A 16,926-nucleotide genomic window follows, 5' to 3' on the forward strand; every position below is an offset into this window, starting at 1 on the left:
GGGGGGGGTTTACTTGTTAAGAAAAACCGAAAGAGTTCTTCATCGAAATAAAACGACTAGGTGGCATAAAAACACTTTACGTCATTGGCAAGCAACGGGAAGCGCAAAATCGCGGCTTGATGAGAAAGTTGAGAGCAGCAGGATGAGGTAAAAAGTTAGCGATAAATCAACAATCTCCCGCGGGCTCGTTTATCGTTCATCATTCTCCGACAGATTTTGGATGTGCAGATTAAACGCTGATAAATTATACGACGAAGTAATATTTAATGACAGACAATAACGAACATGAATAAATGTTCGAAAAATAAAAATGCAAACAACTGCCGCCCGCAATCTCATAAAGCCTCGGCAGTCGGCTGGAGAATGTAACATGTAGGTCGGATGCACTCCGGAGGAAATCTCACTACGTCATAGCGGTAAGAAAGAAGATTTAGGGAGTGCAGGACTGGCGACAGAACTCGCCACGGGCGGCGAGTTTAAATGCGGAAGGTCCAGAAAAACTTAGGAAATCGCCGAGCGGATCTGTGATGAATATGAAACCGGAATGCGTTAAAAACTCCGTCGCCGCAACTTCATCCGTTGTGACTTTATCCCTTTTGATGAACGCGAATTTTTAACTTCACATATCAGCACACTCCTATATAACTCACATCAGCTTTATTACGTTAGAACGTCATCCGCTGGACTTGTCTAAAACTATCAAAAAAATTTCATCTACTTCGCGGATGTGTGTGTGTGTGTCTAGAGTAATATTTTTTTCCTTAAATTTTCTAAAATCGTTTAACTTTTTAGAAAAATTTGAAATTGAAAGAAAAAAATATATAATACTGTTTATACATATAACATGTAATGCTATTTTTGATAAGTTAATTTACTGAAATCTACGTATCTAATATGTAATAACAAAGTTGCATTTATAATGAAAGCGAAAGCGACCTAGTTTTGAATAGACACGCCGCATCTGCTAGCGTTCCATGGGTCGAGCCAAGAAGTCGAGATATCTATCAGAAAATCTATTTTCCGAAAAATGCGGGTGATGGAGAACGATGCGAGGGATGCTTTTAGGATGAACATAAGGTGTAAATGCATCGCGCCGAGGGGCGAGGGGGAAAGATGACGCGGGCGGTAAACGTCTCACGTAGGGAGTGGCACCTTCTGGCGCACGAAATTGTAGTTATCGTTAAATTTTCGCGGAAACGAGCTTACGGGCGAGCTTATAAACCGGCCGGATAATTCCGGCTGTAGAAAACTGTCTTGCCAGCGTGAGAAAAGCTCTGGTCGATAAACCGCTCCGCCGTGCCGCTATTCTAAGATCGCGTTGAAAATAAGCGGATAACGGGCGGGGGGGGCTAAATATAGCCGAGCGTCAGTGGTGGTCGGCCGCTATTTCGTGCACGAACGTGGGGATTTTAGATCAACGATCCGCCTTCTTCCTTTTGCAATTAAAGAGCGCGACAGCGGTTTAGCTCTCGCTTTCTTAAACGTTCAACGCAGTATATGCCTTAATCTGAGTTTAACATCGTTAAAACTTCGGGAGCAATTTTACGTGCTTGGAAAAAAAAGTGAGCTGAATTGTACGCTGTGAGAATTCTTGTCGAATGTACACTTTACATTTGTCTCTTCTGCATTAATATCGCAGACACGAGATTTATGCAAATATGAAATTTTATGTCAACCTTTTTGGTATTTAGGAAAAGCTTATTATATTTGGAAATGAAAGGACTGATACGATATCCGATGTTACCCGAATGTTTTCTGTCAATGGAGTTTTCTGTGTGCACGGTCCGATAATTCCGTTCAATCCGCTGTGCGTACAAATGGGAAACGACCCCGCTGAAAGTCCGATTTCCTCTATCGATGTTTCTTTTTCCACGAGGTCACCATCCGATTATTTGGATTAGACGTTGATATGGAGCCCGAAATTGAAAGAGGAAAGCGATGAGTAATATTGTGAAAATTGCCCGGGGAAAATAATATTTACGGTCAACGGGCAAATGATTGGCCGCTTGGCGATATTTCCACCACACGGTTGTATGTATTTGTATATTTATATTTATAATTGATTGAAGAAAATAGTATCGCGAGACGCAATTTTGCGCCATTTGGCGCAATATTGTTCGCAGCGGAGCTATTGCAGCTCGCCGTCGCGCTGGCAGATTGAATAGGAATTTCCGTTGATCCGCCCCGACGGAATGCATATTAATGTTGACATTAAGCAGGAACGATTATTAAACAGTCCTCGTTACGCATATCATGTCATTCTGTTTCTATAAAACGGATAATTGGAAATCGGCTATCGAATTCATTATTTCACGCTTGGGGGAGAACAATATCGTGCCGCTAATTATTATAGCATCAGCATCAATATCCTCTACTTTAATCACGAGACTTTTTCATGTTTGTTTAAGTATATTGATGCAATACGTCTGAGCAAGGTAAAATTATCAAATATCGAATTCCAAAAATTTTCTCTTTGCAATTATGATTCGACATAACTGAAAACTCTGTGGAAATTTATTTTTAATTTCTAGCTTGTGATATTAGATTAGGATTTTATTATATTTTTCAGATTTATTATTTAATATAATTGATCGAGAAAGATAAAAAATAATTTCTCTGTCTACTAATATTAACACAATTTAACACACACAGTAACATAACAAATATTAATGATTATACAATAATATAATAGAGCATTTTATATATAATGTATAAATTATTTTGTGAACACGAAAGTGATGTTTTTGCGATACGTTTTCAGTAGTTTTATGAAGAAATACATTTTTCGGAGAATTCGAAATTTTCCGATCGCAAGTCCGCGCGTTGTACTTTGTGTGCTTTTCACCGAAGATCGTTCGCCGAAAACGAGCCGCCGGAAATCGAAGGTCCTCTCGGCTAAGTATAGCTCGCGCCGCGCGAGCATAAGTCTGGCCGGTGACGTCGAGAAGTGTCAGTATACTGGATCTCGTGTGGACCGACCGATTCCAGAGGCGCGACGGTCCGAAACGCTCTAAATAGCGACACGCGATCGCGATCGGAAGCGATCTTTTGTTCGTGACGAATGCCAAGTATTTTAGGTCTCGTCATTGTCGTTGGCATCGATCGCGACACGCGGCTGGATGATCGATAACGCCTCGTGCGATCCGCGAGTGGAACGAAGATCCAAGATCAAACTCGTGATCAGTCCGCGACAATTCGGCGGAACGTCAACAAGGGTAGTGCCTTACCGCATCGTGAAAGTGCGCTCAGTTCGGATAACGGCTTGTACTTTGACTGACAAATACGAATGGGTATTTAAAGTTGATTTTATAATTTTTAATTAGTTTTTACACAATTATCCATCTAACGAAAGATCGTCGAAATTGGAAGGAAGAACCGACCCAGAGACGAACTTCGCTCTGTTTTTAAATTCAAATCGACAATTTCCTTTGTGTCGCGAGAGCAACGCTGTGAAAATCATTTACGTGAGATAACAAGACACGATGGGGATATATTGATTTAGGGAAAATAAACACGGCGATTTCAATTTAAAACAGACCTTCCCCATTGTATGGGTTTAATTAAAAGATTCTAAAGAGTCCGGAAGCGGATGTGTTTCAGTGTTGAAAGTGCCGACTTGAATAATACGTGGGGGACAAATTTTAAAGTGTATACGTGCGCCTTCTCCATTTTGACGTTGCAAAACGCGGAGATATGTCCAGTGTCCTTAATGTCACTGTCTACCCGCGCGAACGAAATTAGGGAGATTTATCCCGTTCGTTTGCGTTTCACAGGGAGCGCGCCTGGGATTACGAGACATTAGTCGCTACACAAATTACGTGCTGTGCACCGCGGCGGGAGAAATTATTCGGCATGCCCGTCGCTCTATGAGCAATTTAGGATTCGTTGATTAGACGCAGGTGCACGGCGGAACCTCGCGATCATTCAGGATCTAGACCGGTCATTAGGTTCACCGAATTTAGGGGCGCAATAGTTGGACCATGATAATTCAAGATTGTAAACTTACGCTAATTTGTCGCGTTCACACGCGCGGAAAGTCACTCATTAGTCCGGAGATCCTTAATCTACGATTTAACCCTCATCTGAAACAAACTCTTAAATCAGTTAGAGAAACGCATTTAAAGAAAATATTACCTAACAATCGGAGAATATCATTCTAATAAGCAACTTTTTAATAATATTAATAAATATAGATAATATTTCTTTTAACAAATTTATTAAATTTATTAATAATTATTTGATTTAATTGTAGCTACTATATCTTTGAATTTTAATGAATCACGATATAATCACACTAATTAATTACGCAAATGGTTAAGAGAACATTCCAAAGACAGAATCAAAATTGGATGAACAAGAAGCAAAATACCAACGCACTGCTAGCATTTTGCAAGCATTTTGTGGTAACAAATGATAAATTTAGATTTTCTGCAAAACCTCTTTCTCTCTCTTTCTCATTGTCTTGTGATCAATTACGCCGCGTACGTATTAGATGGGAAGAGACGACTTGAAATGTTCTCTTTTTGAAATGACGCCCACAAATTCTGCCGCACGCGGACAAAGGAAAAAGCTGAATCATTCGCGACGCTGTTTATTTTGCTGCACGAGAATAATGATGCGCCACGTGTGCAGCCTCGTTTCGTGAAAGTACGACACTCGGAATTTCCGAATCTGCATTACGCGTTACGCTCATTGTGTTTTGGGTATCGTCTGCAAATCTGATATTTGCGCAATATTAAAATACCGCGTTACTATGTATACTCAGTGTTTAATTTTTTTTTTATATTTTACACGTTTATATATTTTTATAGAAATTAATTTTTTACCTTTGCTGTTACAAGTTACGCAGTAATGATATGAATCTCGATACAAATTTATTTCATTATTGATCGTGGAAATATACAAAGAAACTAGACACCGTGGTTTAATGATTAAAATAATAATAGTAGTGATACATATAATAGTATGGAAAATCTTTCTGACGTGAGTGCTATTATATATATAAATGATCTTATAATAGATCTCGGAGATACATGAGCTTACATTAACATTATTCACGGTACTTTCCAGTGAAAACGCTTTACTCGAAATTATTAGACCGCTGGGGGCTCCTCTCGAAAGGCCAGAAAGTCCCCATGATCCACCACGAAATATGATCATACAATTAAGGCGTGATGAAACGAGGACTTTAATAATGTAGGTGGGTATCCCCCAGGGGGAGGGGGTGAAGAGGGGGTAGATTGCTCGATGAAGTTTCGAGGCTCACACAGTCAAAGTGTCAGAATTAGCATCCCGTTTCATCCTCATGGCAACGCCCATGAAAGTTGCTAATACAATCGTTGCTCGCCGCCTGTTGCACCCCCAACATGCACGCGGAGTGAAAGAGTGAGGAGGGCGAGGGAGGGAGAGTTCGCTTTAAGATCCAACAAGTGGTTCGTCTGAGAGTAACAATGCCTTCTAATGTACTAGCTTTTGCCATTGTGTCGGCTCGGAAGCGCGATCGGTCCTCGACGTGGCGACCTTCGACGCCGCGCCGCGCCGCGCCGGCAACGTCAGCACTGCAGAGAGACTTGCGAAAGCTAAAACGAATTTGGCTCGACATCTAGCTACGTAGCTTACTCGCTAACGTTTCAAACAATCTCTTTGAACGCCCACCCTCCCCCTCCCCCTTTCCACCATGTGATATTGACGTATACACGTGTGCGTTTTGCGAGTGTTTCGGTGTTATACTTAAATTTATTCGTCGTGAGATTTTATATTCGCTCAGCAGAAACTGCGTATCTCTACGTCATGATCGTTTAATTAGCCACGAGAGTGCTATTAAGATTTATACATTTTTAATTTACTATTAAATTGAATCAATTGCGAAATGTATGATTAAAGTGCTACATACATATATGTACGTGCGTTATAACATATATGGGCAAGTTTAATTTATAAAACATAACATCTACAAAAAAAGAAGTATTAGTTTTGCTTTAAAACACGCGTTTGTGTAACTCATTTAACTTTAATAACATAAAATTTTATTAATATAGAATCTTTCGTAACATAAAGATAAAAAATTTTTAATAAAATTACATAGTCGTATATGTTGGAAAATACCAACAGAGAAGAATATATTGAAAATTTAAATTTTCCTAAAGATATCTGAAAATATTAATGAAACGTCAATGTTTTTATTAGCCAGACCAACTTAGTGACGAACGAACGTTTGCGTTGACGTCGTCGAAGCGACAGTACTTCGGATGCTTTACGAGGAGACCGGATCTGAAATAAGCCCGTGTCTCATGGAATTATAATCGACATTGATCGAGTGCCTCCGTAACAGAGAAAGAAATAATATAGATCCGCGAGTTTATATAGAATTCTCGGATTCTCGACGTGCGTCACGCTCGTAAAGTCTTTAAAATTGAAAATTGTGCGAATATCAAGTCAACAATTTTAAGAAAAAATTAATAAAAATAACCTCAATAATTAATTACGCAAATAAAGAATGTTATAGTACTAAAAAAGTTTAAAAAATTTAGCATAAGGAATACAGATTTAGAATGTTGTTTTGCTATAACATCTAGAAAAAAAGGAGCAGAGGGGTTTCAGTTAAAAAAATAGAAATAAGAATAGAAAAGCGAGAAAAAAAAGGAAACATATAAAATAATAAGAAGAGAATAAGTCAGAATAAGAGAAGTCAGAATTATTATTAATTTAATAATACACTTGGGTTAAACGTTATGATTAAATCTATATCAGATACGGGATAATAATACAAACATTTTATAAACATAATACAAGTATTTTTGCTGTGAATATACGTCGCGCTAAATAAAACATTCACTTCGCGTTAATCGAGATTATCTCGCCTACTACGCGTCTCATACAAACGCGATAATTAATTCGTGGATTGCATTGGTAATCATTCACTCATTAGCGACGTTCAAATATTTATTACGGTTTCCGATCTACAATTCTACTCATTTTGAGTTGAACGTTGCGCAGCCGGTCAGTAGATAATACATCACAATCTGATATTATTAAGCATGACAGTTATACATTTCACGAAACTATTTCCACGATCGATAAATTTCGACAGTCCGATAATACATTTATTGTGGCGTCCTTATTTTTGAACCTATCAAAGTTGAATTATGATTTGATTTATGATTTCAAGTCGTTCAGACTAGCAATTTCATATAGATAAGTACTTGAAACTATAATTTTTACTTTTATTGTTAGACTTTTTCTCATCGAAAGCTGCGAGTTTTGCGAATAAAAAAAATATTCAAACTATTGGACGAAAAATAAAATTCCTCGTTGCACTCGCAAATGCGAATTAATTACGAACAGTTTCAGTATAATTTGCGTCGCGAGAAGTTCTCAGGGTTGCCCCTTAGGTTCACCCATCTCTTTACTACCAAATTTACGCTGATGATTCATCGTGTTTTAAAATAGAAGTCCAATGACTCCACGAAGATCTTGACATTGTCCTGGCACTTGTGGTATAGTATATATATTGAAAAATGAAATCGCTAGATTGTCATATAATTTGAACATTGATTTCATAGCGATTAAATTATGGAATACATGCAACTGCTAATTAGCGATATACAACGAATTAATTATTTTATAAATAGGATATACGTAGATATGCATACATACGATAAATGTAAATTGGTTAAAATCCTGCCGTTAATAAAACAATTTAATCGATAATATTAAAAATGGATTAAAAGTATCGCATATATTGGTATTTCTAATTTCGCCTAGTTTTAATTCTGACACGAACTATATTATTGCTGAGAAGAATTTCTATTACTATGAATGTATAAATATCGGTCCAGTCAGATGACTGATGCAACAGCACTATCAGCTGCTGTTGCAAACCGCTGTTTCCTCAATCGCTTAACACGTGGCTGTGGATGAATAAGATTCTGGCAGTAGTTGAATTTTGAAACACTTCGGTTAATCTATTTATTAACTATGACGATGTAGAATGGCGCAAGATATTGAAACGCATTGAGGCATCCTCGCATCCGCATTAAACATTATTCTTCGAATAAGCAATAATGTGAAATTCTTTCGATAAAAAAAACCAATATTAATCACATTATTACTAAGATAGATAATTTATTTTTAAATATGACAGAGATAGAAAAAGAAAGTTTTCGCAGATATCCTTAAAAATACTCTTAAATGCCGTTGAATACGAAAGAAAGAGTGTTTATGATATTTATAGCATATTTTTTGTTAAAAATATAACTTGGTACATTTATATTGTTATATTACAAAACAAAATGTATATTAAAATACTAAATCAATTCGATATAGTCGAAGAAATGAATACTAATACAATATATGTAACTGATCCTATTTAATTCCAATGTAAAGCGCTAAGATTGAAAATGAGTTTTCTTCTTTTTAGGCATGGAGCAGTTCGAGCAGCTGCTAACCTGCGCAATATGCCTGGATCGATACAGAAATCCGAAGCTCTTGCCATGTCAACACAGCTTTTGCATGGAACCGTGCATGGACGGCCTTATCGACTATGTTCGTCGACAGGTCAAATGTCCGGAATGCCGTGCCGAACATCGTATACCATATCAGGTAAATTATATCTTAACTCTATTAGACTGTATAATTGATATACTTCTATTAAGACATATAATTTATATACTTAGAATTATTGAAAAAATTTTTAAAATTGTTGTTAAGAGAAAAATGTTAAGAGAAATTAATTATTTCTCGTGCCTCATTAATTACATGTCGAAATAAATTGTCTATGCACGTACTGTGGTTAGTTTTAGAAAAATAACTTTTCGCTATTTCGCAAAACGTACGAGAAGTACACAATTGCGCAAGCTGTCGCGATTCGTTTGTTTCAAAACCGATTCTCCAGCGATTAATACATTTCGCTCTATTGGCTTTATGTTTTTAATGTTTGCGGTAAATTGCGATCGGACAATAATGCAAACAGAAGAAAAATTGATCTATGTTTTGTCGCACAAATTAAATGTTGCTCTGTGCGTGTCAACGTAACTCGATGTGCCACTATGTGTAAGCTCATCTTTATTCAACGGTGAATCCAAACGCGAGAGAATTCTCATTAAACCCAGTGTATTCTCGCGTTTCGTGCTAATTTCGCCTTCGAAACCGGTCTGTTTTTTCAGAATAATCGAACGTGGTTACGTAAGCAGTAACAAAATTCCAAAGTTTTCGATCACAATTGCTGCATAATTAACTCCAATTATATTTTAGAAGAATCGAATAATTTCAAAGAAAAAGGACACGCGTAGGCGTAGATAGTTTTATAACGATATATTTAACATTGCCGCATTTCACAATAATAGCGTTTCAATTCATTCGCTTTTACACTCACAGGTTAGTATCTTCACTCGGGCAATGTTGACAAAGGAACGTCGAGCGCGTTGTATAATTAATTCGGCAGGCATTATTCGCGCGGTGCTTCGATTCCGGTCCATTAATAAGCGGCATACTTGATGCATGTACACGTATTACGGGCGTTAATTGAGCCGAATGTACATCCTATTTGTAGGGCGTGCAAGCCTTTCCGACCAACGTGACGCTGCAGCGATTCCTGGAATTGCATATCGAGATCACGGGAGAACTGCCGGACCCGACCAGTGGTCAGACCATGGAACGCTGCGGCGTTTGCTCGGAGAAGAGTTACTGTCAGCTGTGCGTGCATTGCGAGAAGAAATGCTGCCCCGAATGCAAGGACGCGCACATGGATATCCTGAGACGCGAAATTGCCCGCATTAATTCTCAGGTACAATAATGTATACCTTTTTACGCGAATTCAGAAAATCAGGGAAAAAATCGAGGAAAATAAAGAAAAAATAAATGTTGATCTAGAAAAAAAATTTAATGAAAATTAGAAGCAATGAGAAGATATAATAAAAAAATAAGGGAAGTTATCAATTAATTAATTGTATTTATTAATATATTAGAAATATTTATCGAGAAATGCTTTGTGAATCAATATTAATGCTGCGTGAAGTAAAACGATGAATCTTAATACTTCTTTTCATTATCGTCGTTTATGTGGGTGACAATTGATGAAGTTTTTCCATCATATATTCAAAAAGGCAAGCCTGTCATCAGAAATTTTATTGTACCGATCGCAGAAACTCATTTTACCGGGTCCATAACTAATTTTCTCTTCCGCTTGTCGGTAGACATTGTAATGCATTTAGACAAGCGGAAACTGTTGTGTTACGGTATTCGATATCGGTGTACTTTAAATTCGTTACGTCGTGCCCTTCGGCGTCCCAACGGAAAATTTATTGCCGCGCAACTTCGCGCATTGCAATTAACCGTGTACGATAGGGACGTACGTTGAAACAAGATTGCGACCTAGATTTTTCGTTTTCTGCTAACGGCGTGCGATATGAAGCCGTTAGTTGAATTCGATAAAATCAACTAAATACGAAATAAGATTATGGAGTGATAATTAAGTTAAATAATCAAGCTTACGATTCAACGACTAGTTTTTATATCACTAAACTGCAGAGATATTTTATCTTTATATTTTATCTCAAAAGTTCTGTATAAGAATTATTATTTGTATCTGAAGAGTCGAGATACTACATTTTTTTTAAATCAACTTGTCCAAGAAAAGTTAAATTAATAAAATAACAAAAGATAAAAATTATCTTTCTTGAAATTCAATTAACAAACAATTCAATTAACATCAGAAGTACCATAAGGTCAATATTGACCATATCTATTTTTAAAGTAACATTATATTTTTTTTATATATAAGATAGAATTCTAAATATTTTTATATTTTTTTAATATAACTGCATCTTTTATATTATATTCTTCACACTGCTGAAGTATGTGATTTTTCATCTCTCTTCTTTACTTTTATAGTAATTTAATTTATTTTCCCGGTCTTTTTAATAAGTAAGAAACGTTAGCGTTATACAGTATTTTTAGTATTAAGAAAAAAAACTATAACTGTTACGTGCCGAAATTTATCGTTCGATAATTTGACATTAAGAACTTTGGGAGACAAATTGTATGCATTGAACGGAATGACGTACGGGGTCGTGCGAATTCGCCGTATGTCTCCAGGAGCACCTCGATGAATCACGTCTATTTCGAGTGACGGAATAAACTTCGAGGCGCGATCGTCTTTGAGACAGTCCAGAGATACCCGAGATCGCGCTTCGACAAGCGGGATATCGCGCGTGTAAGGCGCACAGATTCGCGAACACATTTCAATGATCAAAGTTGCTAACACGACTCTGTCGAATCTGTCAAGTCTTCCTCCGTACCCATGGAAATTGCGCGCGCGTGCTTGAAATATGGCCCGCTCTCACCGTTCGGATTCCCCGAGAATTGATGCTGATCGTCGTTTATATTTCATTATGTTTCACAATTATTTAGGAGCGCGAACGTGGATCGATAAAGCGAGAACCGAATTTCCAGAAAAACATTTATTATTTGTACTATGGAAAATACTTACTTTCAAGTCTTCCTTTAAATTGTTACAAATTAAAATACATATTTCTTTGACAATTTTAATTTTAAAATTTTGCTGCAAAAGCATTTAAACATTATAAACAATTGTAATTATTTTTTTCCTGGAGGAAAATAATTGGCTATGATAATTGGCTATGATAATAGAATACGTAGAATGAAAAGCAGCGTGAGGAATCTAGGACGCTCGATGTACGTGAGCTTTTTAATTACATAAATTTATTTACTGCGCGAGAAAAAAATTTTATACTCCCTTTGTGTATACAAACATTCATATTTCATTTCTGCATCATGTTTCTTTTGATTTAATTAGTTACACTGGAAAAAGAATCTGGCTGCATAAAATTTTAGTAGATTCAATCAGTATTATGTTTGAAAAATGAACGAATCAAAATTCTTCTAAAAATTATCAGATGATTATTATTCCTTCTTATTAAATATGCCAACATTTCTTGATAATAAAATTAAAATTTAGTTAGGTCAGCACAACTTTTTAGTGAAAAAAATATTTAACGAATATAATTAGAAGTATTTTTTAGATTCAATCGCAAATACTAACCAAATCCTTATAGATAAGTTTACTAAATTAGCTATAAAATGATAATTGAAAATTCTGTTTGATCTCACCAAAATGCATTCTACGATCAGTTGTTGACATAATCAAATCATTTTTCTCGCAATCAGTGTAATGGACAAATTTCAGCGCCGTGAATCTTTTCAAAAGCGGCTAGTAATTTGCAGAAAAGCTTAGAATACGATTTTGCCACCGGCTTTAATTAGTTAACAACCGGACCTTCCGTGTCGCGGGGCTTTCAACCGCACGATTGATCCTGTAATGCACCGAATCTCATTACTGTATGGACACGCGATTGCACTTGGGAATTTACGCGGCAAAATATGTATCTATTATTTGATTCGCTACGGTTAGACTTAATTAATTTTTATTGCCATCGATTTAACAGTTGTCACGGAATATACGCGAAAATTATGTGCGCGCCATGCTCCGCGCACATAAAAAGCGATAAAGAATAATTATTTCCAAAGGCAGCGAAGAGAGGAATAAAAACGCGCTGAACCATTTATTTCGCGAAACAGCGTGTAAAATAATCCCCCTTTAAAAAGCTCGTTTTTATTTATTTTAATAGCACCCGATTTAATCAATTTGAAAAAGACTCGCGCAATGTTCCATTTACGGTATCACACTTCGTAAAATTGCGTTTACGCTCAACACGTCGAAAGAATCATATTTTTCGGCATTTTATTTTATATAAAACGCACACGCGAAAGAGGTATATATAACGTGTCTATCGTCTATCGTGTGTAATTTAAGCCATTAATACAATTTCTATCCTGCACTCCGGAAAATTTCGTTGATTATCGCATTGCGCGGGAAACAACAAATACCTTCGTACACGTGCTCATCCGGCGCGTGCACAATATACTGTCAAAAAAAAATTTGATTTGTTTATCTTAATCGTTCGCGATTTAACCGATTTATACAATTTCAGTAGCGCCGCACGACAGGCCATGAAATTTCGCTCGAAAATAGCATCCCTCGGCGAGACGCGAGCGCGTAAAAGCCGGGGGTCTCCCGTCCTCCCGTCGAACGGTGAAATAAATGCGACGGAGCACGTGGTAAAATCACGATGCAACTCGACCTCGCCACGGCATAAGAAATTATGATGCTAATGCACCGAGATACTCCCCGCGAATGCATTCACGTCCCTTGCACTTTTCTCTAACTCCCGGCAGAATAATAGGACGGCTCTCCCACGATTTTCCGGATTTATTCTGTAAACCGGGCACGATTTCGTTCCCGTCGTCGTACGGAAAGAAATGTACCTAACGATATACAATTTGTATATATATATATATATATATATATATATATACATATATATATATATGCATATATATATATTTCCTTATAAAAGTATATTACAAAAATATTCAGATCACACGACAACTCTTGCAATCTCTTGCTTCGCTTCACCTTCCTCAATAGTTATCGACAATTTTTTTACGTTTAGGTTTGTCATTCATTGCTCATGCAATTTGATGCAACATTTACGTTTTTACTAAAATACATCGATGGGAAAGTTTCCATTAATTCTTACCTCTATTAGTGATAAATTAGATACAATTGCATTACGTCACCAATTTGCTATAGATATTTGCGGTCGGATCGCAGTTGCACACGTAGTTGCAAATAAACCGTCCAATTCGAATGGGTGACAATACCGATACCCATGAATTTCGAGTCTTTCCATACCAATTGAGTGAAATTACGCACGTATTTCAAATTTCTCGGTCGTGGCGTGTCATAATTGTAATAACTGTTCTCTTGATTATTACATACCGAAAAGCTAATGAATCGATTCTCGGAAAGAATACTGAGAAATAAAAGAAGACAATTCAATTTTCTTGCACAGCTGAAAAAAAAACAAATAATTTTTAAAGAAATTAAATAATTTTTTGTCATTGTATTGGAGATACATTGCATTAATATTTAATACTTATAGCGTAATCATTAATTTATTTACTGAAATCGAAATTATAATTTTTGAAAGGCATTAAATCTCTCTTGTGATAGAAATATAATTTCAGATGTTTTCATTTTTTTTTCTTGTGTATCATGCTTTTACAAAAATTGTTTCTTCTCGCATATTCTATCACGTTGTAATAATTCACTTCAAATTTGTTCCACGCATTACTGCACAATAGATCATTGCAGATATCCTGCTCCATATTCAAGCTACGCGGTTTCTTTTATTTACGTTACTTCCCGTCTACATGCCAATATCTGTATTGTGCAAAATTGTAACCAATATTCCGCCGGGCTGCATTTTCCAATTCAGATCTCTGTCCAAGCCACGCATACATTTTCGCCGTATTAAAGCTTCTCATGCACAGCGCTCCGTTTCTTTTCTCTTCTTCGATAAACTCTTCACCAATTCACTGAGTATGCTTCTCAAACCTATTTCAAATCTAAGGTACATTATCTAGAATATAATAACTTCTCCATCTTTTAACAATATCACTTTTCAATATCACTATTGCTACATCCATCATACGATATATCCAATGATTTATAGGGTGTAGGTAGATAAATTGCAAACTCTATAAAACTCTTATTGTTAGACAAATAATTTGCGGCAGATAAAAGAAACTACATCCCGCTTTTCCTCTATTTACAACGGCAATCGTAAATTATTTAATATTGTTTACGTATCTTGAAGACATTTTCTATGAATATTTACTGCATGAAATGTTATCTTATTATATAAATTATAATCTCCTTTTAGATATTTAGATTATAATTTTGATGGAAATTTCTCTGTATTTAGGGACGAAAACTTTATTCATTTGGGCGCTGACCCATGTCAATACAGGTGATACGTGGATAATTACATTTGGTTTATACGTGCCTGTGAAAATGTAATGCTCTTTTGGCCGTAAAGCGTGTAACGTAAAACTACGAATCCCTTTTAGAGCCTTGCGCTAAGATATTTAACGAGTCCGGACTGCTTATTATTTCAACTAGGTTCGCGCTTCGCGTTCTTTCAGGTCTCCACATACGTATCTAGGTCATGTAGTTATAGCATAACTATAATGAAGCCTAAATATAATCGTCGATACGTTTGTCTGCCCCCGAAAAGCATCTGAAATTTTAGTTTATCGAAAGCAAGCCACCACGATATGATTCCAAAAATATTAGGAGTAAAAATAGAACGTTTATTGAAAGCAAACTTCCATATATGATTTCAAAAATATTAGGAATAAAAATGGGTCAAATTCAAAACATATAACTGATATCGTGTAACGCATTAATACTCGCGTTATTATTCCTCTTAGTCACGCATTGCCGTGTCTTGCATTACGGCCAATAAATGTTTCTAAACGGCTGCATTCGTGTAAATAACGCATTTACATTAATAATAGTGATAATTGGACGTATTTATCCACGCCCACTTGCCATTTGCATAATCGATATCGCAATCGCGATGACGTGGCTTAGGCTTAACGCGAAATTGCATTTCCGGCTTGTCAAACCCGTATGTACGTTCCGCTTGTGCCGTTCGCAGGTGCGCAGGGGGCTGCACAGGCTGCAGGACGCGCTGGCCCTGGTGGAGAAAAACACGCTGGGCCTGCAGACAAACTGCGCCTCGGTCGCCGAGGAGGTGGACGAGATTTATCGGAGGCTGAGCAAGGCTTTGAAAGACCGCACGGAACATCTGCGTAATGAGGTCGATCGATACCTCGGCACCGAGCTCAGAGGCCTGATTCAGCTCAAAGAGAATCTCGAATTGGAAATCGCGAATATCCAGAGCAACTGCGATCTGGCGGAGGCGCACATAAACGAAAACGTGCCGTGGGACGACGCCGAGCTCCTGGACACAAAGGAGCTCTTCCTGCGTACGGTGGAATTTATCAGGTTTGTCGCCCAATGTAATCTCCCTTTTCTTTTCGACGCCCGCTCGTTAAACCCCACACGCCCGTAGCCTCGTACAATTCATTATCGGCTATCTATTCTGCGATCTTTCCCCTCCCCTCCGCCCTTTTTTCACGACGTAGATCGGAAAAAATATCGTTAAATGAGCGGCTCCGTCTCCCCCGCGAGCTATTTTATTTCAATTTCGGATCCCGTATAGTGACGCTTCACCTCGATTCTATATCTATTTTGATTTAATGGCGCTCACGTTTCGTTTCAAAATTATCACAGTTGTTTTCTTTCTAACAGGATTGTTTATTGCAACCAAGTTTAAATAAAAGGGGGAAAAAATTGTATTTACAGTGTTTACTATTGAGCGAAAAAATATTTATTTTTCATGATAAAATGTATTATTTTCCTATCTCTCTGCAAAATACAATCGTTATGAAATTGACACGACCTCTCAGGCGTACCGCGACATAATAAATAAACATAAAACAGTAGGATAATAGCCGGTGCTTCGGAATAAAAAAAATATCGATTGTAATTTATTGAACGCTGTCGAGATGAATATGCCGATATTGGCAGCAGCCATATGAATTCCAGCGGAGATTTGTGATAATAGCATTGCGAGTACAGCGGAAATCCGGCGTTAGCTAATGTAATTAACGTTCAACATTACCACGCACACCATTATGAAATATGTAACGCGCGCAAAATCTGCCGTAAATCACAGACGCAAATCGCGCCGCGTAACAAAATTATACGCTCATTAACTCAAGTACAATAATCGTGTTAAGCATACGATAAAATGTTGAAGGGGCGCATATTTCATTTGTAGAAATGACTATACGTAAAATTGCGCGATCGCAATATCTCGATAAGATAATGCGCTTCGTCAGTAATTAACATCGCTGAATTAACGTTGCAATAAATTTTAGAAGCACGCATTCCCGTAGAACTTCGCGTATGCTGAATCGAGATGTAAAATT

The 16,926-nt window shown here is 37.1% G+C and overlaps 1 protein-coding gene across 1 annotated transcript in view; it reads left to right on the forward strand.

The window, feature by feature from the left end:
* Positions 1-16,926, forward strand: part of LOC105458242 (RING finger protein nhl-1) — a 63,156-nt gene that overhangs the window by 19,696 nt on the left and 26,534 nt on the right. Inside the window, exons 3-5 of the mRNA XM_011703409.1 lie at positions 8,420-8,601; positions 9,551-9,784; positions 15,588-15,937. Of these exons, the coding sequence (XP_011701711.1) occupies positions 8,422-8,601; positions 9,551-9,784; positions 15,588-15,937 (764 nt within the window). The 5' untranslated portion in view covers positions 8,420-8,421. The remainder of the gene's footprint in view (positions 1-8,419; positions 8,602-9,550; positions 9,785-15,587; positions 15,938-16,926) is intronic.

This window comes from Wasmannia auropunctata, unplaced genomic scaffold, assembly GCF_000956235.1.
Source record: "Wasmannia auropunctata unplaced genomic scaffold, wasmannia.A_1.0 LD334579.1, whole genome shotgun sequence".
NCBI lineage: Eukaryota > Metazoa > Arthropoda > Insecta > Hymenoptera > Formicidae > Wasmannia > Wasmannia auropunctata.